At 56.0% G+C, this 20725-nt stretch overlaps 1 protein-coding gene across 1 annotated transcript in view; it reads left to right on the top strand.

The window, feature by feature from the left end:
- Window positions 1-15769, top strand: part of QSOX1 (quiescin sulfhydryl oxidase 1) — a 40062-nt gene extending 24293 nt beyond the window's left edge. Inside the window, 7 exon segments of the mRNA XM_059056284.2 lie at window positions 199-344; window positions 2180-2314; window positions 4600-4729; window positions 8077-8199; window positions 8957-9104; window positions 12681-12860; window positions 14893-15769. Coding sequence (XP_058912267.1) covers window positions 199-344; window positions 2180-2314; window positions 4600-4729; window positions 8077-8199; window positions 8957-9104; window positions 12681-12860; window positions 14893-15686 — 1656 coding nt within the window. The 3' untranslated portion in view covers window positions 15687-15769.
- The last annotated feature ends 4956 nt before the right edge of the window (window positions 15770-20725 follow it).

The raw sequence follows: 20725 nt of genomic DNA, 5'->3' as shown, positions 1-20725 counted from the left end.
CCGAGCAGGCAGCATTTGCACTCCTTACAGCGGGGCAGATGTGGTTGGTGGCAGGAGATTCTCACTCGTCATGACAGTCTACTCCTTGGAAAGGTTTCGAGTCTGGCTAGAGCACAGCTGCCACCCAGGTGCCTGCCCAGGCCTCCCCTCTGTCCAGTGGCTTGGCCTACCCCCGCAAGTGTCTCACTGTCTCTGCAGGTGACTCTGGACCTGTCCCAGCGCCGGGGCATAGTGGTGCTCAGGGTCCTGAACACAGCGCATGACGTGGTGAACGAGTTTGGTGTCATCAACTTCCCATCTTGCTACCTGCTGTTTCGGAATGGCTCTTTCTTCCGGGTCCCCGTGTGAGTGTTCTTTTGCCCCCTCTCTCCCTGTGCTCCTCCTTTCTTCCTGCCTCGAGAGGCTGCCAGCCTTTCACAGGGGCTGACAGGTTCTTTCTCCTGTGAGTCTTCTGAGGAGTCCATGGGCACCCTGTGCAGGAGAAGCAGATATCTGCCTATGGTGGGTGGGGTGGTGGGCATGCTACAGCCAGGAGTCCAGGCCCAGAACGTTGCCCCCAGCTCAGTAGTTCAGCCTCAGGTCCCCGGAGCACTCAGCACCCAGCGCTGGCGCTTCTGCCCCATCCCCACCGTGGCCCTGGCCCTATTCCCCATCCTCCTCTCTTCACAGACAGACTTCGTTGGCAGTCTGCAGGCCTGGCAGGCACTCAGATACGCCTGACCCTCCCTCCCTTTGGTTTTCTAATTGCAGAAGAGTTCATTAGGAGCCAGACAATAGCCAGTTCCGAAATGCCAAGAGAGAACAATCAGGCCAGCCGTAGCCCCTCTGGCAGGCTCCCGCGCTGTATGGCGCCAGATGGTGCCTCAGTGCCCTCCCTGGGCAGATGATTGATGTCCACCCGGCCCTGCAGGCAGGAGTGCGAGGGCCAGGGAGACCAAGGCTGGCCTGAGATGTCCAGTGAGCCACTCCTCAGGGCCATTGGTGCCATCCTGCGCCAGGGCTGGGCAGCGCGACCACTCGCCCTCACCCGGCCCCTGTCACCTGGCAGCGCTGGGCCAGGCCTCCTCCGAGAGCACTGTCGGGGGGCGGGGGAGCAGTACGATGGCCGCGGGGACAGGGAGGGGCAGGAAGTGCCAGTCCTGGTGGGGAACGGAGGCATTGTTTCCTCTCTTGGAGTTGGCGGAGGGGAAAATTGTTTGTGACGACGCTGCTTCTGAGCCACCTGCTCCTCGGTAAACACTGGGCCGGGACAGTAGAGTGGAAAGCAGTGCTTCCCGGTGCCAGGTCCCCTGGGGTGTCCCATCACGCTGCTGGTCTCCACATCCCTCCCTCCAGGGGCCTTGACCAGGAGGCGCCGCCTGCCCTTGAGGACTCCTCTTTATGAGACGAGAGAGAGAAATCAAAAGGATTGTCAGAATTGTCCTGGTTTGGGGTCGTTGCTGCTATGTTTTAAAAATCATGTATCGGGGCTTCCCTGGTGGCACAGTGGTTGAGAATCCGCCTGCCGATGCAGGGGACACGGGTTCGTGCCCCGGTCCGGGAAGATCCCACATGCCACGGAGCGGCTGGGCCCGTGAGCCATGGCCGCTGAGCCTGCGCGTCCGGAGCCTGTGCTCCGCAACGGGAAAGGCCACAACAGTGAGAGGTCCGCGTACCACAAAAACCAAAAAAAAAAATCATGTATCAAACTCCCTTGACCTCCCTGGGGAGTAATGTCACCTCTGGTACCTTGGAGCAAGCTTGTGAGCTTCCTTGAGGCCACGTGCCACTTTGTAGCTTTGGTCTCTGGGGAGGGTCGTCAAACCCACCGTCCGGTCCGTGGCCCGAAGGAACACCGTCCCCAGAGGGCCCTCCTGCTCCCGAAGGGGCCTTGTCTCCCCACCTCTCCGAGGCAGGTTGAGGAATTCACGGGCCCAGCCGCTTTTCCAGGGGGGATTTTGACTTCAGACTGGTGTCAGAGAGGCTTTCCACAGCATAAGCAGTGAATAGAAAGGTTAACGTGAGGCAGGACTGCCCCAATTTTTACCTCACTGAGGATAAGACCGAACCAGGTTCAAATATTACTGAATAAACATTCCTGTCAGGTGAGCCACCCGCCTCCTCTCCTGCCGCGAGTTAGCTCTCGGATTTTGTTCCTCCGTGCTCACGGCCTCTCCCCCACGGTTCCCTTCCCTCACAGGCTTATGGAATCCAGGTTCTTCTACACCAAGTACCTGCAGAGGTTCTCCAGGGACACCAGCGAGGCTGTCCACACCACGGCTGCGACGAACACTTCTCGCACCATAGTCCCTACCGTGTGGAAAGTTGCAGATCCGTAAGGCCACGCCTGGTCCTCCTCCTCCCTTCCCTTCCCCACCCTCTCTTCTAATCACAGACACCCTCCTTCCTTCCACACTCTGTTCCTTGTCACAAGCTTGGCACGTGTCATCCTGAGCCCAGACCCCCCGGGGGTTGGTCTTGGCCTATGGGGGCCCCCGGCTGCTGGCCACGCACAGGAGAGTCTTAAAAGTGAGGAGGTGGCAGCGTCTGCTGACTGTATCTTCATGATGGAACGCATACTTTCTGATGCCCACATTCCTTAAGCTTAACTCTATTCAAGACCAAGTAGAATCAGCTTGGAAGGATAATCTGTAACCTCCAAAACACCTTCCCACCCAAGCAGTTATTTCTTCAGCACAGATTTTTGAGTACCTGCTATGTGCTAGGCACCATAAATACCGATTGTGCAGGGTAGATGCCAGCCCTGCCCAGAGTTTACAGTCCCTTCGCAGCATCCCTTCTAGGAAGGCACCCGACCTCACTTGAATGCCTCTGGTGTCCGGGAGCTCACTACTTTTCAAGATAGCCAGTGTCATCGTGCACAGTTGTAAGCATGAGGTAACTGTTCTCTCTGAGGCTCCTTGGCTCTGCCCTGGTGGTAGAATTTCTGCTTGTTGGGCAGGGAGATGGGGCCATAGACCTCTTGCTCTGGACCCCAGCATGGTACCACGTGGAAATGGCTGACCAGGAAACTCAAAGCTGAGTCCAGAGGGCGGCTTCCACAAGGGGGCTGCACGAGAGAGCTGGGGGCAGGGTCACTGGATTTCGGGAAGGATTTTGCATCCCAACATGAGAAACTCTAAGGGTGGAAAGTGCTAGTGGAGAGGTTTTTAGTAAATCAGGTGGGAAGGAAAGAGAAAGTAAGAGGTGGGCATGCTCATTATAATCATTCAAATTATGATTATTCAGATCATTCAAATTGGTATTATGGCTGACACTTCTAGTCTTATGTGCCAGGTCTGCTGGGCACTTCCATCCATTATCTCCTTTAGTCAGGGGGCCACTCCTTGAGGCAGAACACAGGAATGGAGAGGTAAACTGAGGCCCCAGGACACGGAAGTGGAGCAGAGGGAGGGGACTTTGGCGCGAGGGTAAAGCGCAGGTGGCCACAGTGCTCACCCCGTCAGCTGACCTTGTTGGCTTCCCACCACCTCAGGAGGCAGGTGCGGCAGGAGTCCATTTTACAGGTGAGATCACTGAGTCCGGAGAGGCGGGTTGAGTTGCCCAAGCTCCCAGAGCTAGGCCACCATAGAAGGAGGCAAGAATCTAGGGGTCAGGAGGCACGGGTAGAGAAGCAGCCCTTCCCTCAGGACCCTGAGCCCAGATCCCACAAGAGCGTGATGGGCGCGGGGTGCAGCAGCCAGCTTGGAGCCTGCAACCCTTCCCCCAGGGCTGGGGTCAGCCTGAGAGGTGTGAGATGGAGCCCTGATGTCCAGGGTCTGGCAGCTGCAGGGACGTCAGCCAAAATAAATGTAAACCCCACTTCCCCTTCTCCCCAACCCCATTTTCAGCCTTGGTGGACAGCCAAACCCTTGGTCTTTCAAAGAGTACCCAGCTTCTCGAGCCATGTTGTGTGGGTGCATCCCTGTTGGTCTACTTATCTGTCCCTAGGGATCTTTGTTCAGAACAGAGAATGAAGCTCAACCTTCTACTAGTGGCCTGATAAAAACATCTTTAGTGAGTGCTGGGAGAGGCTGGCCCTGGACCTGCAGAGGGGGATCCCTACTCTGTGCCAGGAGCTGCTGAGGGTTTTACATTTGTGCTTTTGTTTAATCCTCTCAGCAACCTACCTGTGAGCAAGTTATTACTATCCCCATCTTACAGATAAGGAATTGAGGCTCAGAGAAGTTAAGTAATTTGCCCAAGATCACACAGGTGGTTACTGTCAGAGTCAAGTACTAACTTATTTATTTTATTTATTTATTTTTTTACTGAAGTATAGTTGATTTACAGTGCTGTGCCAATCTCTGCTGTACAGCAGAGTGACTCAGTTATACACAGACAGACATTCTTTTGCATTATGGTCTATCACAGGATGTTGAATATAGTTCCCTCTGCTATGCAGTAGGACCTTGTTGTTTCCATCCTATGTATAATAGTTTGCATCTTTTAACCCCAAACTCCCAATCCTTCCCTCCCCAACCCCAAGTGCTAACTCACAGGACTCTGTGACCATCAGTAGTGCCTCCTCTTCTCTCCCTTTGGCCCTGAGTGCTCCTCCCCAGCCCCTGCCCCATGGTTAATACCCTTTTCTCTCTCTGGCTCCCTCTGGGTCCTCAGCTCCAAGATCTACATGGCTGACCTGGAATCTGCACTGCACTACATCCTCCGGGTAGAAGTGGCCAAGTTCTCTGTCATGGAGGGGCAGCGCCTGGTGGCCCTGAAAAAGTTCATGGCGGTGCTGGCCCAGGTGAGCAGGGCCCTGCCCTCCCTCGTCCGGCAGCCCCACACCACACGGGATCAGTGCACATCCCTGAAGCAGGCGCCGGGCCGGCCCCTCCCCCAGGAGCTCGTGGTCGGGCTGGACACCTGGACCCGCGGCTGTCCCAGTCTACCATGGGCTGCTACCCTGCGGTCTGCGCCCTCCTCCCGTCAGCCCCGTACCACCAGGGACAACCCCCTTCCCCCACCCTGCCCTGTGCAGGGGGGTGGGTGGGACTCAGGGCCTGATGCCCTGGGGATATTCCCAGCTGGCTCTGCCTGCCTGAGTCCTCCATCTCAGGTCGAGCCTGGAGTGTGGCCTCTCACTCCCTGCCGTGGTCACTGGGAAAGCAGGGCCCGTGGACCCCAGTGAAGGAAAGAAGGCTTTTCTGAATCTCCTCTTTTCCTTCCCAGACTCTGGCCAAAGTCTGACGCAGCTCCCTGGCCTTAGCCGTGCCTTCCTTATTCCTTTGTTGTTTCCTGCCAGCATGGCTACTCCTCGAAGTGTAGCTCCTCCTTACTGAGGACCTGATGTGTGTCAGGCATTTAATCCTCTTAATCTCACCGCCGGGTGGCAAGCGCTACCCCCATTTAAGAAGTACAGGTCGCTCAAGTGATATGCCTTAGGCCTCCTGTTAGGTGGTGTCGTGGCCAGGATTTGAACTGGGGTCCCAGCTTTAGAGCCTGTGCCCTTTCTCTGCCACGCTCCTTGCTCGTCTCTCAAGGTGAGATGTGGGCCGCCTCTTCCCTCTGCACCTGCCGCCTCCTCCCTCCCTGCATCCTTCTCTGCGGCTGCAGGTCCACTGCCAGTGCTGCCCTACTTAAATCCCGAGGCTCTGGCTGCCGAGGACTTGCTGAGTCAGACACGGGCTCTGGTCCCCCTCAGAGGCTGACTGCTGACTCAGCCACCCTCGGCCCCCAGGAGCCAGGTCTGAGCCCCTCCTCCTGGCGCAGGTCTGCGGGCAGCTGGGAGTACCTCTGGGGGCCGTCTGCGCCTCTCCCTGGGGAACTGCCACCAGCCTAGCCCCTCTTCCCTCTTCACCAGTCCTGGCCTTCTGGTCCACTTGGCTTAGTGACGGGCATCTGTGGTTACACCGAGGACCCTGTAAGGTGGCAAGTGCTTGTCACAGTGCGGTTCCAATCTAAGGCAAGACAGCTTTCAGCCCCTCTCAGATGCTCCACGCAGACTGGGCTCCTGTTCTTCAGCCCAATCTGATAATAGAGATCTTCCTCAGAGGCCTTGTGAGCCGCTTGGTCCTTAGGTTGCTGAGGCCCAGGGTGGCTGACCCAGAGGATCAGAGGGGAAAAGTCCTCGAGTAGTTCTGTGTGCTGTCTTGCTGCCTGACACATGAGGCGGGGCCCCAGGAAGCAGAGAGGGGTTCCCCTTAACCCCCCAGTCCAATCCACTCTGAAGAACTCATCCCAGGAGAATTGTTTATTGTGTGCTGCTTGCATCTCTCAGCTGGACTCAAAGCTGTTCGGGTTTGGCTTCCAGTGGGACTCTTGCAGCCAGTGTGAGGGAAAAGAATGAGACCCAGGAAATGCCTGAGCGGGGCAGAGGCTTAAGCAGCACCCTCTCAGTGGTGCCTGCCGAGTTTCTGCCCTCAGCAATGCTGGAACTGAGTTTGGAGTGAAGGAGTCCTCCCTGCCAGAAGCCAGGGCCCTCAGAGAGGAAAGTGGAAGGCTGCGGGGCACGGGCTCAGGGGCATCTGCTGTGCAGCACAGCCTCTGGAGACTGCGGAGTATTCTGGCCCTACCCTTGCCTGGGTAGCTTTATCCTGAGTAGCAATAATAGTAGCAGCTACCGTTTCTTGAGCTCTGACAAGGTGTCAGACTCTGCAAGATACTCCTTTGTGTTTTAGCTTATCTGCATTTCTCAGAACAGACTCCACCAGGGTACTAGCATTATCCCATCACAGAGAGGGGAATGGAGGTCCAGAGGGGTAAGGCACCTTGTCCAAGGTCCTCCAGCCAGTGAGCGGCTGAGCTGAGATTTGCGCCTATGTCTCATCTAACCCACACCCTTATGCACTACGTACGTGCGTGGAGCACTGAAAGACTGAGTGAGTAGAGCTCACTCTGCCTGCTCAGCCTTAGGGACCTGTCAACTGTGAGTGTGGCCAGTCGGGAGGCGCTGCCTTGCGGGCCCAGCCGGGGATCTCCCTGCTCCCTCACGGAAGCGGCTGGCAGGACTGGCCACTGGGTGGCGTGTGGTCACCAGGGTTTCCCTGCTCCCGGTGCAGGGGGACTCCCTGTAGTCCAGAGCCCCTTAATTCATCCTTCCTCCTGACACGATGGCCTTAGAGGGCGTCATCCTTCCAAATCAGGACGATGGGTGAAGGTCAGTGAGAAACGCTGACTTGAAGCTGTAAATTTGTGTTGAGAGCCCAGAAGCCCGTGTGAGCTGACCAAGAGGGAGTGTGTCAACGCACAGGATTCTTTCCGGCCACTTCTTCTGCTGGGGGACAGTGTCCAGCCTGGAAATAAGAATACGCCATGACTTTCTCAGAGGACTGGGTCCCTCGGCAGGTTTTTCTGTTCTGTCTCCAGCACCCTTCTTCTCACAAATGTTTTTCTTTGCTGTTTCTCCTCTTGAGTTTCTCTGTGTTGCCCTCTCGACTGCCTCTTCGTGGTTTATCTGACCTGTCCTGCTACTGCAGCCCTCTCTCTCCCTCCTTCCCCCACCCTCGGTGTGTTCATGCTTGTGCACACACAGGCATCCATCCTCCTCCCTGGAGTCCTTGTGGTTTTAAAGTGCTGATACTAATCCGATTTGAGTTGACTTATTGTCAGAGTGGCTTTTCATGCTCCTCAGAGACTGTTGCGAGTTCCCATCAAGATTTGGATCTCGGCTCAAGCCCCTGCACTGCCTTGTCCCCATTGGCAGCCCGTGGAATACAAATGAAAGGCCTTTGCCAGCTTCGCCCAGCTGGTCAGTTAGCGAGTCAGCTGCTCTATCAGAAGATGAGCTGAACAGAGGCCCGTGCGGCCCAAGGGTCCCAGCAGCCCTGGGCAGCGACACAGGAAGGCGCTCAGCCTTCTCCCAGTGAGTGTGGGGACGGGTCAGAACCGGAGCCTGCAGCCGGGAGAGGGGGCGGCCTTGAGGGCCTGGTCCCACTGAGCGCCTCTGCACACCCCTCCCCATCGCCTTTGCAGGTGCCCCAAAGCAAAGGTAGTGAGGAACCCACATGTGGGTGTTAGGCAGGATGTTTTCCCGCTGGTCTTGGAACATTCTAAAACACTGCCTCGGCCCACTTCAGCCTGGCCCCCGGCCTTCCCCAGGATTGCGGAACTCTGGGGGACTTATTTCTCACTCTCCCCTTATCGCTCCCGTAGTACTTCCCTGGCCAGCCCTCGGTCCAGAACTTCCTGCATTCCTTGAATGACTGGCTCAAGAAGCAGCAGAGAAAGAAAATTCCCTACGGTTTCTTTAAAACTGCCCTGGACAACAGGAAGGAGGTGGGTGTGATGCTTGATATCTATGGGAGTGGAAGGGCTTCACCCTGTCACCTCTGACCACTGTCACCGACCTGCACTCAGGAAGGAGGCGGTGGTCGGGTGCTTCCATTAGGAGCGAGTAAACGGCTGTTTACTGAGCTCTCTCTGTACAGACCTCATTTAATCCCCGCAGCATGAGTGGAAGGCAGATATTATCCCCATTTAGCAGATGAAGAAACAGAGGTCAAGTAAGTTGTCTAAGATCATACAGCCAGTAAGTGGCTGGGCTGGGCTTTAGAACCAGTTGTGAGACCCCGGTGGTGAGAGAGCTTTTAATTCCAGCCCTCTGTTCTTTCCCGGCATGTTGTGCTCCGCAGCACCGCGTCTGTCCAGGGGCAGCTTTCTGGGCTCCTGCTCTCACCACTGTTTGCAAAGGTGGGCATGTCAGCCAGGAGAGGTGCAGAACCTCACAGACGTGTGGGGTGTCAAAGCTTGACGGGACCTTAGTGATGACCCCCCTCGTTCTACAGAGGGGAGGCTAAGGCTAGAGTAACGATGTGACCTGGTCCGTGTCACGGGTTCTCAGACCTCCTGCTCCTTTGACGGGTGTCGCCAGTGGAGGGGAAATGCCACCTTCAAAGTGATAAACTGAGAAAGGGACCATTTGTTCTGGGGCTCTGTGCTGACCTGGAGTCTTCTGCAAGTTGCCCTCCCCACTTCCCACTCCAACTCCTTTTTCTTCTCCACATATGCATTCATGCTCGTATGTGTCCCTTAGGGCACTGTGGTTGCCGACAGGGTGAACTGGGTAGGCTGCCAAGGGAGTCGGCCACATTTCCGCGGCTTTCCCTGCTCCCTGTGGGTCCTCTTCCACTTCCTGACCATGGAGGCAGCTCGGCAAAATGTAGACCACTCACAAGAAAAAGGTGAGTCTGGGCCTGTGCACCCCTTGTGCCTCAGCCGCCCCGTCCTGCCCTCCGCTGGCTCCCTGCTGCAGGCCTGAATTTAGGGGAGTCTGCCTTTGCAGCTGGCCACACACAAGCAGTGGGGAACCAGAGCGGGGAGGGCCTGGAGTAGCCGCTCAGTCCTGCCCGCTGCCCCCGAGGTGGTGCCCCACAAACAGGCGTGAGGCTGCTCCCTGGCTTTCTTGTAGCCATAAGCCTGATTTATTTTCCGTCTTCACGAGAGAGTTCTGGTTCTATTTTTTATACTCCCATAAAGAAAAGAACTATGTCTATTTCACAATTTATGCGGCTGATGCCGTAGACTCTGAACAATTTTACTGCACTTCCCACTGAAAAATCATTTTCTAGGGGAACCTGGGGAAGTACTTTTCCCCCTTTGCCCTGTTTCATCCCCAAACCGTGCAGCTGCCCTCCACGCCCCACACTGCCCCACAGCCGCACACAGCGACTGAACGGGTGGGCATCTAGCTCGCGGAGGGACCAGGCTGACGCCAGGCCCTGGCCCAGCCTGGAGGACACAAAGGAGGAAGAGGCAGTCCCTGCTCCCAGTGGGCTGTGAAACAGGTGGGCACAGGGCTGCCGTGCAGCCTGCCAGGGCCCAGGGGGAGAGCAGGATGTGTGGGTGGAAGAGAGGGAACGCTCCACGCCATCGGGAAGGGCGGGAGGAGGTAAGTGAGGAGGAGTCCCCGACAGAGGAGACAGGGGGAGCTGCCGGGTGTGCGGACAGCCAGCCAGTCTGTCAGCCCGGATTTACGGAGCGTCAGCAAAGAGCCGGGCCCTGCTCTTGGGGTGGGGTACAGCAGTGCATGCAGCGAGACGTCCCTGCCTCAAGGGGACAACAGTCCAGTGGCAGGAGACAGACAGTAAACACACAGATCATTTCAGGTGTGATGGTGAGTCGGTGAAGAAGACAGAGCCAAGCGGTGGCCGGGGGGGTGGGGGGATGCTGTGTTTAGACCGGGTGTCTGGCTGGGGGAGGCTTCTCGGAGGAGGCGCCCCTGTTTCTGAGACCTGATTAGTGAGAGGGAAGCAGCGGTGGGACATCTGGGATGAGAGCCTCCCGGGCTGTCTGCTCAGGCTGCCATAACAAGGTGCTACACACTGGGTGGCTTAAACAGAAATGTGTCTTCTTACAGTTCTGGAGGGGCTGGAAGTCCATGATGAAGACGTTGGCAGGGTTGGTTCTGCTGAGGCCTCTCCTTGGTTTTGCAGATGGCCATCTTCTCCCTGGGTCTTCCATGGTCCTCAGTGGGGTTGTTCCTGGCTACGTCCAATTTCCTCTTCTTACAAGGACACCAGTCATATTGGATTAGGATGTACCCCAGTGACGTCATTCTCACTTAATCACCTCTTTAAAAGCGCTGTGTCCAAATACAGTCACATTCTGAAGGACTCAGGGCTAGGACTTCAGCATAAGAATTTTAGAGGACACAGTTCAGCCCATAACACAGGTCAAGGACTGGTAAGTTCAGGGAACAAGTCTGGTGTGTGTGCAGCACCAAAAGGAGGCCAGTGTGGCAGAGCCTGGGAGTGGGGGAAGCAGTAGAGGAGGTGGGCACTTGGAGGTCCTGGTGAGGGAGGGAGGTAGATTTCAGTCTCTGCGTTATGAGAATCGACTAGGGACCTTAAGCAGGGAAGTGATGCACACGATTGGTGCTTTAGAGCGATTACTGGGTAGAGGGTGGGCTACAGCAGGGCAAGGGGGAGGCAGAGCAGCCAATTAGGAAGTTGTAGAACTTGTCCAGGAGAGGTCGTGGTGGCCTAGACTAGAGTTGTAGGTGTGCACGTGGAAGAAGAAGTGAGCAGGTTTGGGAATATTTTGAAGGTAGAGCTGATAGGACTCAGTGACGGATTGGATGAAGACTGTTCAGGATCAAGGACTATGGTCGGACCTTGGACTTGTTGGGCCTGAACGTCAGGTAGCTGATGGTCCTATGAGCCTAGAAATGGGAAGGCTCAGGGAGGGGAGGGAGTAGATGGGGGAGGGTACACTTCGTGGTCTGTGCCTATTGGATTGCTGAATGGAGATGTAGACTGTTGAGTCTGCAGTTCTGGGGGGAGGTCCAGGATAGAGATACAAATCTTGTGGTCATTAGCATATAGACGGTAGTTAAGGCCTCGGGACTGGAGGAGCCCAGTAGTGGGTGGGCAGAGAAGAGTGCTGAGGCCTGAGCTCTGGGGCATTCAGCATCCAGAAGTCTGCTAGGGGAGCAGGGGCCAACAAAGGAGACTAAGAAGGAGTGGCCACTGCAATTTCAAGAGGTCCTGCAACATAAAGAGTTTCAAGAGGGAGGACATAGTCAGCCGAGTGGGGAGGTGATGTGCGGTGAGGACCTCGCCGGCAAGAGCTGTTTCAATGGGTTAGTGGAGAGAAAGGCCTGGTTGGGTTGGGCTGAAGTGAGAGGAGCCGGGAAGAAATTGGAGGTAATGGGGGAGTGACTGAGGTGTGACTGGGGTCAGAGAAGGGGTTTCTTTGTTGTAGTTCTTTTTTCTTGTCGGAAGGAGCCCATACAAGGGAGAAATTGATGATGCCATAACACAAGAAAATATTCGCAGGAGTGAAATCTTGTAAGAGACGAGAGGGGTGAGGTCCAGAGCATGTGCCAGGCGGAGGAGGTGAGGATAGCTGCAGGGCAGGTGGTGAGTGGATGACAGGGGTGGAAGCAGGAGCTGGTGAGAGACAAGGCACAGCTTGGTGTGGGCACTGACGTTGCCAGAACCGAGGGCAAGGGCCGTGTTGGTAAGTGGGACAGGGAGCAGCGTGCTGAAGTCCCAGTGGATGGAGGGGTCAGACTCGGAGATGGAGCTTTTAAAGGGCTGGGGGCTTCGCAGCAGGAAGGAAAGAGAGTTTGGAAGCCACCAACAGTGGGGAGGGTACTTCCGCCACCTCCAGCCCCGAGTGTGGAAGACAGAGCGGTTTAAGGGGGGCGGGTTTGGGGGAGCAGTGGTATCTTCAGGGAGGAGCCTGTGTCAGAGCAAGAAGAGGGGGGGTATTCAGAGCCTGTGCTGTTGCCAGGCCAGAGAGCCCAGTGGGAGGAAGTGAGGGGGCCGGGGAGAAATGGAGACAAATTGGGGAGCGTTCAGGGCCAGATCGGGATGGGCTCTGGATGCAGCACGGCACGATGGGGGGCGAGTTGGAACAGGAAGCCTAAAGCAGGAGGGGCAGAGTAGGGGCCCACGGGATGGGTGATGGGTACTCGCCCCTGCCTTCCTCTCCAGCCACGTCTCTAAGAGCCTGAGTGTCCTGACAATGTGTTTGGACTTTATCCTGAGTGTCCGTAAGTGATGAGGGCCTGGATAAGAGGCAGACAAGGGAGACTGAGGTTTACGAGTTTGGGAGGAGATGGGGTCAACTCTAACATGACCCCTGGGAGGTGAAGTAGGACAGGGAGACCTGGGCGCCTCACCAGGTGGGCTGGGGTGTGTGTTCCCCCTGCAGAGGCGGCCATGGTGGGCCTGTGATGGGAACGATGGTGGAGCCGGCAGGGGCAGGCAGCCGGAAGGGCCCCTGTGACTGGAGTCTCCTCTCCCCTGTAGCCAAGGCCCAGGAGGTCCTCCAGGCCATCCGGGGCTACGTTCGCTTCTTCTTTGGCTGCCGAAGCTGCGCCAGCCACTTTGAGCAGATGGCCACTGCCTCCATGCACCAGGTGGAGGATCTGAACAGCGCCGCCCTCTGGTTCTGGTCTAGACACAACAAGGTCAATGCTCGCCTCGCAGGTAAGGAAGGGCCGCCTCCAAGGCTGGAGTCACCTGCAGAGGGAGAATGAGGCGGGGGAGCTTTGGAGTCTGGGACCAGAGGCAGGAGTCGGGACCTTCTTTGTCCTCTAGGGTACACCCCGTGTTCCACGGTGCTCCTCAGCACCCAGAGCCCTTTCACTTGCTCTAACAGCCCTGCTGATGTATGTCAGTATCATCAGACCTATTTTCTAGATGAGGAAACTCCGGCTGTGGCACCGTGGGACCCTGGTCTTCCGATGCCATTGCTCACTCTCTCGCCCATACCAGGGCCCCTCCCTCTGGCCTGTTGGGGTCCCTTTCCTGCCTCGCATGTCCTGCTTTCTGGCTGCTGGCCCCTTACTCAAAGCAACAGAGAGGAGAGAGCTGGGCCTCTCCCTGCCCTGGGAGGGGTATAATGATAAAATGTACTTGAAGAGAAAACCCTGGTCCTTCCTAGAAAAACCAGGGACCGATTCTCACGGGGGAGGCCTTGTCTTCTGAATATACCTCACTTACAGTGTTTTCTATTCCTTGTGCACAGGAATCAGATGGGTCCAACAGGCAAAAGCATTAAACTCCAGGGGTGACCAGAAGCTGGTGGGTGGGGAGGGAGCCACCTGTGGACGGAGCCTGGGCTTGTCTGTGGGGAGAGAGGAAGTGTGTTTGGCTGGGACGGACCTCCCAGGGGTGGGAGGTGGGGGAGGAGGCCTGGGGTGGGGCCAAGGTCAAAGGAGCCCATGGAGCAGGTGGCTGTGCCAGTGGCTGCACTTGCTCTGCATCTCCTGGGGCCTCCTGGTGGACTTCAAAAGAAGACACGTGCTGTCTCTCCTCCCACCCCTTCTCTCCCTGCCCCTGCCCCACCCCTGCCACCAAATGCTCATTTGACCCTCCAGCCTCATGACCTGCAGGCTCCTGGCTTCTCTGGGGCCCAGCTACTGCTGGAGGGCCAGGAGCCCATGCCTCTCCCTGAAGGGAAGGCTGAAAGGAAGGCAATATCCTACTCTCTCTAGGGGGTCCTTTCAGATCAACTAGTAACAATAATGAGCAGGTGCAAATGACATGCTCCCTTTGCAAGGCCTGATCACTATTACTTCTCACTGGGCCCTTGGAATCTACATGTTGCTCCCTCCCCAAAATAATCATTCTGATTTTTATATCACTTACTGCTGCTGCTGCTTCATTCTGGCCAGCAACTTTTTTTTCCTATTAAACCCTTTAGGGGAGGTGCCTCTGCCAAGGGAGATGGGCTGATTGACATTCCCCAGGTGACACTGGAAGAGGGGCCGGTGGCAGGCCCTCTGGGGCTCAGCCTGGGGCTCTGCCCACAATGCCAAGCCTGCTTGGGGTCCCAGTAGCCTGGTGGGAAGGGCAACTTCTTGACTCTCTCCTGAGTGTCCTTTTCCCCATCCAGGCCCCCAGGCCTCCCCACACCCCACCCCCTTGAGGCCCACCTGAGGAAGAAATTCCACTAACTCCTACCTACCCCAGAGGGCCTCAGGGGGTAAAGGGGAATGCCTTGTAACTACCATGTGCCTTGAACTCTTGCTTTAAAAACATTTTCCCTTCGATTACAAAAAGAATGTATCTTTACTTCCATAAAACCTGGGAAATTTTAGAAAAATGCAAAGAAGATACATACTAGTGGACCAACCACAGTCTGCAAGACAGATCGTTCTGAATCTTCTTGTCCTTTCTCATGTCTGGTCCAGGGGTACAAACCAGCAGTGAAGTTGACAAAGAGAGACAGTGGGTTAACACGGGGAAGTGACTGGAAGGGAAGCTGTGGAGTTCTGGGAGCGGGGAAGGTTAGGAGCGTCCTCTCCCAGAGAGGCACCAGTGTTGGGCTCTGTGGTGGGCCAGGCCCTGTGCTATCTCTTTCATCTGCCCTCTCTTGTACCCATCCTTTCCCAGGGCAGCAGTGCCCCCCTGCTTTTTGCAGATGAGGGAGCTGGCATTCTGAATGGAAGAAAGCGGTCTGGGCTTCCGGGTGGCCAGTGTGTCACAGGCAGCCTGTGTGTGCTTCTCTCCCCAGGTGCCCCCAGCGAGGACCCCCAGTTCCCCAAGGTGCAGTGGCCACCCCGTGAGCTCTGTTCCTCCTGCCACAGTGAACTCCAGGGTGCGCCTGAGTGGGACCTGGGCAACACCCTCAACTTCTTGAAGACACACTTCTCCCAGAGCAACATCGACCTAGACCTTCCTTCAGCTGGCCTGGGCCCCCGGAGGGGTGCATAGAAGTTGGCAGTCCCTCCAATGCAGGTGGAGCTGGAGCTGGTGACCGGAAATTTTACTGTGGGCCCTGAGAAGGCTGAGATCATGGTGGGCCCAGGGACAGTGTCCCCTAGAACCACCATCCCAGATGTTCCATCAGAGGGACCTGGGGCAAGTCACCCCCAGGAGCTGCAGGCTGGCCTCAGCAAGGCCAGAGATGAGCCAGACCAGGAAGCTCCTGAGCACATAGCGGAGCTTCAGAGGGATAAGTCGGAGCAGCCAAAAGGGCGGCAACGCTTGAGCAGGCGAGACACAGGAGCCATGTTGTTGGCTGAATTCCTGGCTGGGAAGAACCTCCCCAGAGGCCCTTCAGAGCTGAGGCGAGTGGGCTGCAGCTCCATGCAGCTGGCCAGCGTCCCTGACGGGGAGCCAGAGGCCGGGGCCGGGCAGGGCCGGAGCCAGTGGCTGCAGGTGCTGGAAGGGAACTTCTCCCACCTGGACATCAGTCTCTGTGTGGGGCTCTCCTCCCTGTCCTTCATGGGCCTGCTGGCTGTGTACACCTACTTCCGGGCCAGGATGAGGGCCCTGAAGGGCTATGCCAGCCACCCCGCAGCCTGAACCGTCCAACTTGGGAGGGGGCAGGATAGGGAGCTGCCATCCATGGGCTCTTCCAGCCCCCTGCACCCCGCCCCTCCCACCTTGTTCCTTGTCCAGGAAAATCTAGGAAAACCAGTTGTTGCAGCAAACCTCCCTGGGGCTTCTGGAAAGGGAGGTTCCATAGACAGGAAGACATGCACAGGGTCCAGGTTCCTCTGCCAGCACAGGGGCAGGACAGCCTTGGGCAGTGGGGTTGGGAGACTCCATCCTGGGCCTCTCAGCACCGAATTCCTCTTTTTCAGCTTGTTTGAAGTCCTGCCTCATTCTTCCTGAAGCTTCAGTGATTCCCGCTTGGTGTTGGCCCTAAACTGGGGCAAGTGAGGCTGCAGTTTCCAAGGTTTCCCATCTCCAGAGGAGGGGCCCCTGGGGCTGGAGTGGACTCCTTACTACATCCCGGGACTCCGTCCATCCTGCTACAAAGAGCCCTTTGCACCAGAGAAGGAAGGACTGCCTCTGGCCCTCTGTGCCCGCCCATCCTTCAGCCCCTCATACCCTCCTGGATGGGGTTTGGCTTTAGGGGGGGCTCCGGAAGCTTCTGGAAGTCGTGCTGGTCTCCCAGGTGAGGTCTGTGGGAGGAGGGCCTCTGGCTGGCTCCTTCCCAAACCTTGGGTACAGGAAGGGTACAGGCTGGAATCTGTGTGGTGATGGTACTGGGCTGGGGGTGGGGTGTTAGGGAGGGCTGTTGAGATCTCCAGTGCCTTAACTGTGAGAGGCCCAGTGAAGCGTTTGCTTTGAACGTGCTTTGGCTTCTCTGCATTGGGCTCCACCCCTCTTGGAGCTGGGTCTTTTGTCTCTTGTTGATTTTCATCTCCAAAATAGATGCTAATCTTTACTGTGGAGGGAGGGGAGTGTCGTCCCTCTCAAGGGTCCACCTCCCATCCTGTAGAGGTTAAAAGGGTCAGAGGGGAGGGTGACGCTGTACACATGCTTGATCCTCACTCTGCCCCACCGTCGGGGGGCTCTAGAATAAATTATTTTTGTTAAGGCAAGCGCCGGTATGTTCCTTAACTTGCTACTAGTGTCTGAGTCTGGGTAGAATGGGCAAAACCCAGCCTGACCTGGGATGCAGCCAGCTCCCGGGTGGGGTGGGGTCAGAGCGCCCTTATCATAGCCCCTCTCTCCTGGATGGGGCCCTCCCCCACTGTCCACAGAGCTCTCTGGGCCCCCGAGCCCCTCAGTCCCGCCTCCTCCTGCTCCCCCGCCCTCCCAGGGAGCACCTTGGCCTGCGCCTACCTGACCCCCTCCTCAGGCAGGCGGCCTACATCTCCAGCTCTCCTTGGAGAAAGGAGAGAGGGCTTGTTTTCGAGAGCCAGCCTGGGCTGCCTGCTCAGCAGGGAGGAGTCAGCCAGATTGGCGAGCCTGCCCCTAATCCGGCCTGCTGGGTTTTACAAGGATCAGAGCAGCTGATAATGAACCTCATTAAGGGGGAGCAGGAGCCTCAAGCCGATTTGGGGTTTTCTCTTGGACATCTTCGCTCTGCTCAGATGGCCTCGGCCCCCTGGGTGGAGCAGGTGGGGTGCCAAGCACCCTCCCTCTGCTAGGGCAGCTGGGTAGGGAGGGTGGAGGGGGGCAATGCAGGTCGACCCCCCGCTTCCCTGTTTGTGTTAGCCCTGTGTCACCTCCTCAGCTGCCTGGCTCCTCAGGTGGATTGCAGCCCGGAGCCTCTCTGCAGGCCTCTTGTCTGTCCAAGAGTTTCCTCTCTGTGTCCTTGCTCTAGTCACCCACCTGCCCACTCCATCCTCCAAGGCGGACTCGGCTCATCTCCGCCCCCGCCCCGCGGGGCCCTGGCTGGCAGGCTGACAGGCCCACCAGAGGGTGAAAGAGGCTCCCGGGGCCAGTGCCCACTGGGCCAACACCGCTTGAGTACGCCCACTCCCTCACCCCCTGGTACCTGACACAGTGCCAAGAGCAGAGGATTTCTACCAGCCAGCCCTTATGGCTCCAGTGACCGTATTTTCTAAAACCAGGCTCGGGTGTTCAGAATTAGGACGAGGCTGGAAAAGCCGATGGAGCAGCCCCAGCTCCACGGTGACTGCCCACAGTGCCCGAGGCAGGAGGCAGGGCCTTACGTGGGGCCACCAGGGCCCTGGTGGTGGCTGTGGGTCCCCTTCGTCACCGCGGCCTCTGGCAGGCAGCCGACCATCTTTTCACCCTGTCCCAGCCCCTCTGATTGATAAACAGGGGTGGGCCTCCTCCTTAGCAGGACTGCTGCCTTTCACCTTGATTTCCCCAGGGCTCTTAGAAGCATCGATAAACCTGCTTCGCCCACCAGCTGGTCCCCTCCCCCACCCGGGCTGCCAGCCTGGGAGCTGGGGCTTCTGTGGTTTGAATGCAGCCAGCCTGTCGTTCTAGGTTGTTCTCTGCACCTTAGGAGAGCTCCCATGCAGGAGAGGTTCCTCAGAGGGGCCCTGCAAAGCAAAGGGCCCTTGTTCTGGGTCCCGACAGAGAAATTCACTTCTGCCTGGGATGTTACATACTGAGTTCAGGGATGATTTCCGGGAGGAGGAGGGAACTGGGCTGGGTTTTGAAGGATGAGTGGGTGTTAGCAAGGAGAGCGAGGAGGAAAAGGCGTCACAGGCAGAGGAGAGAGCACACGCTAAGTCCAACACAAGAAAGTCTAAGCAAAAAGCTTCAAAAAAATTTTAAGGATTTTTTTTTTTTTTTCCAATGCTGCACTGGGCTAGAAGCTGGGGATAAACAGAGGAAAGAGACGTGCTGTTGTGGAGCTTACGCTCTAGAGGAAAAGACAGACAAGTGAGGAAAAAAATGACAGACTGTGGGAAGTGCTCTGAAAGATAAAGAACGGCAAGGGGGATGGGGAAGTTTCTCTGAAGCCTGAAGGAAGGAAAGCCAAGAAGGGGTCCCATGGGCAGGGGTGGAGAGACCACCAGCCTGAAGGGCTGCTTCATTCAGAAGCCCCCTGTGGGCTGTGGAGGGCCCAGAGCAGGGGCCCACCTCTCACCTGGCCCCTCCACGGCAGCCTTGGCACAGGATGGGATCGAGGGAGCCTCCGCGACTCTGCTCATCGCAGAGGAGGGGTCTCCTCCCCAAGCCTTGGTTTCTGCCCCAGAGAAGAGCACCCCTGCAAGTGGGGCGCGATGGCCTTCAGGAGGGTCACCGGAGTGCACGGGGCTGATGTCTCAGCCTTCCTGCTTACCCCCTCTGCCCCTTCCCTCTAGGTGTCACCTGTGCCTTGGGGGCTGGGGGGGGTGGTACCAGGCATGGGTGCTAGACAGGGAGGAGAAAGTCTGGAAGTCACAGGGCAGAGGTGGAGGCACCCCTGCCGAAAGGAGGGGTAAAGCTAAGGTGGACAGCCCATGGGGGCATAGGCCTTGGGCATGTAGAGGAAGACTCAAGGAGCATCTATTTAGATTCTAGGGTGAGATCTACCTGGCAGGGCTGGCAAGTTTCCAGATGCTTCTTTGGCAAGACTTGCTCATCTCTACACTGAGAGAGCAAAAGGCCTCTCCCTACCTAGGGCGGCTGGGCTCCCCCAGAGGAAAGTGGGCCTCAGTGCTGCCCGTTAACTCCTTCCTGTACCACCGCGATGGCATGTCCTGCCCTCACCACTGTCTTCCTGGAAGCCTCTGCCACGGCAGAATTGCAGCTTGTGGTTGGAAGGGACCAAAACCTCGTCTAGGTTGAATCTGCTCTACCGTGTCCCCATCAAGTTCTCAACCCTCAGCGCTTCCGATGGTCACAGAGTTTAGCAAATAATGTTAAGAATATTGATCATTTGATAAAAACTCAGCTAAGGTCCCATTTTTACACCATACACCAGAGTAAATCCCAGTGATGCAAAAAGGCATAGGAAAATATAGCTGAATACTGTGTTTTAAGCACAAAAACAGTGGAAAACGTAACTAAGGTGAGAGTTTGAACTACTTGATAACACCAATTTTTAAAAATAAGTTAAAAATAAAATCAAGCTACCTATTAAAAGAACTGGGAAATAAATGTGATAAATATTACAAAAGAGGCACTTCCAACTAGTGGTCCAGTGGTAAAGAATCTGCCTTCCAATGCAGAGGATGCGTGTTCAATCCCTGGTCAGGGAACTAGGATTCCCACATGCCGTGGGCAACTAAGCCCACGTGCCACAACTACTGAGCCCACATGCCGTGGAGCCCATGCCCCCTGGAGCCTACACACCACAACTAGAGAGAGAAAACCTGCACACCACAACTAGAGAGAAGCCCGAACGCTGTAATGAAGAGACTGTGTGCCACAACAAAGAGATCCTGCATGCTGCAACTAAGACCCGACACAGCCAAAAAATAAATTTAAGGGCTTCCCTGGTGGCGCAGTGGTTGAGAATCCGCCTGCCGATGCAGGAGACACGGGTTCGTGCCCTGGTCCGGGAAGATCCCACATGCCGCGGAGCAACTAAGCCCGTGAGCCATGGCCGCTAGGCCTGCGCGTCCGGAGCCTGTGCTCCGCAACGGGAGAGGCCACAACAGTGAGAGGCCCGCATACTGCAAAAATAAATAAATAAATAAATAAATAAATAAATAAATTTAAAACAAATATTAAAAAGGAATATGTCTATTATGAAATATGCCATCTTCAGAAAGAGAGCAATTTGCAAGTATTGACCTAAGATGTCCAAGGATACATTTCTGTTAACATAAATATTACTATTTATTACTATCTTTATTAATAAATGTACATATTTAACACTGTAATTATTGAATGTAATTTAATGTAAATGTAAAATTATTAAATAATATAATATATCCATATATATTAATAATTTATAGCATTGTTTTATATATATATATATATATATAAATGTTTGGCTAGAAAAAGTCTGGAAGAATATACACCAAACTATGACCAGTGCAGTTATATCTAGAAAGTGAGGTTGGGTGGACTTAAAACAGGGCCAGGACTAGAGTGAGCAAGGGAGGTATGTAAGGTGCAAAACTTAAGGAGACGCTTATCTTCAGGGTCCCACTATTTCAGGTCAGCCCCTGAGAGTGAGTGCCTCTTTAAATTTG

The sequence above is a fragment of the Kogia breviceps genome, chromosome 1, assembly GCF_026419965.1.
Source record: "Kogia breviceps isolate mKogBre1 chromosome 1, mKogBre1 haplotype 1, whole genome shotgun sequence".
In the NCBI taxonomy this organism is placed as follows: Eukaryota; Metazoa; Chordata; class Mammalia; order Artiodactyla; family Physeteridae; genus Kogia; species Kogia breviceps.
The sequence above is the reverse complement of the archived record's forward strand: the minus strand, read 5'-3'. Positions and strand labels throughout refer to the sequence as shown.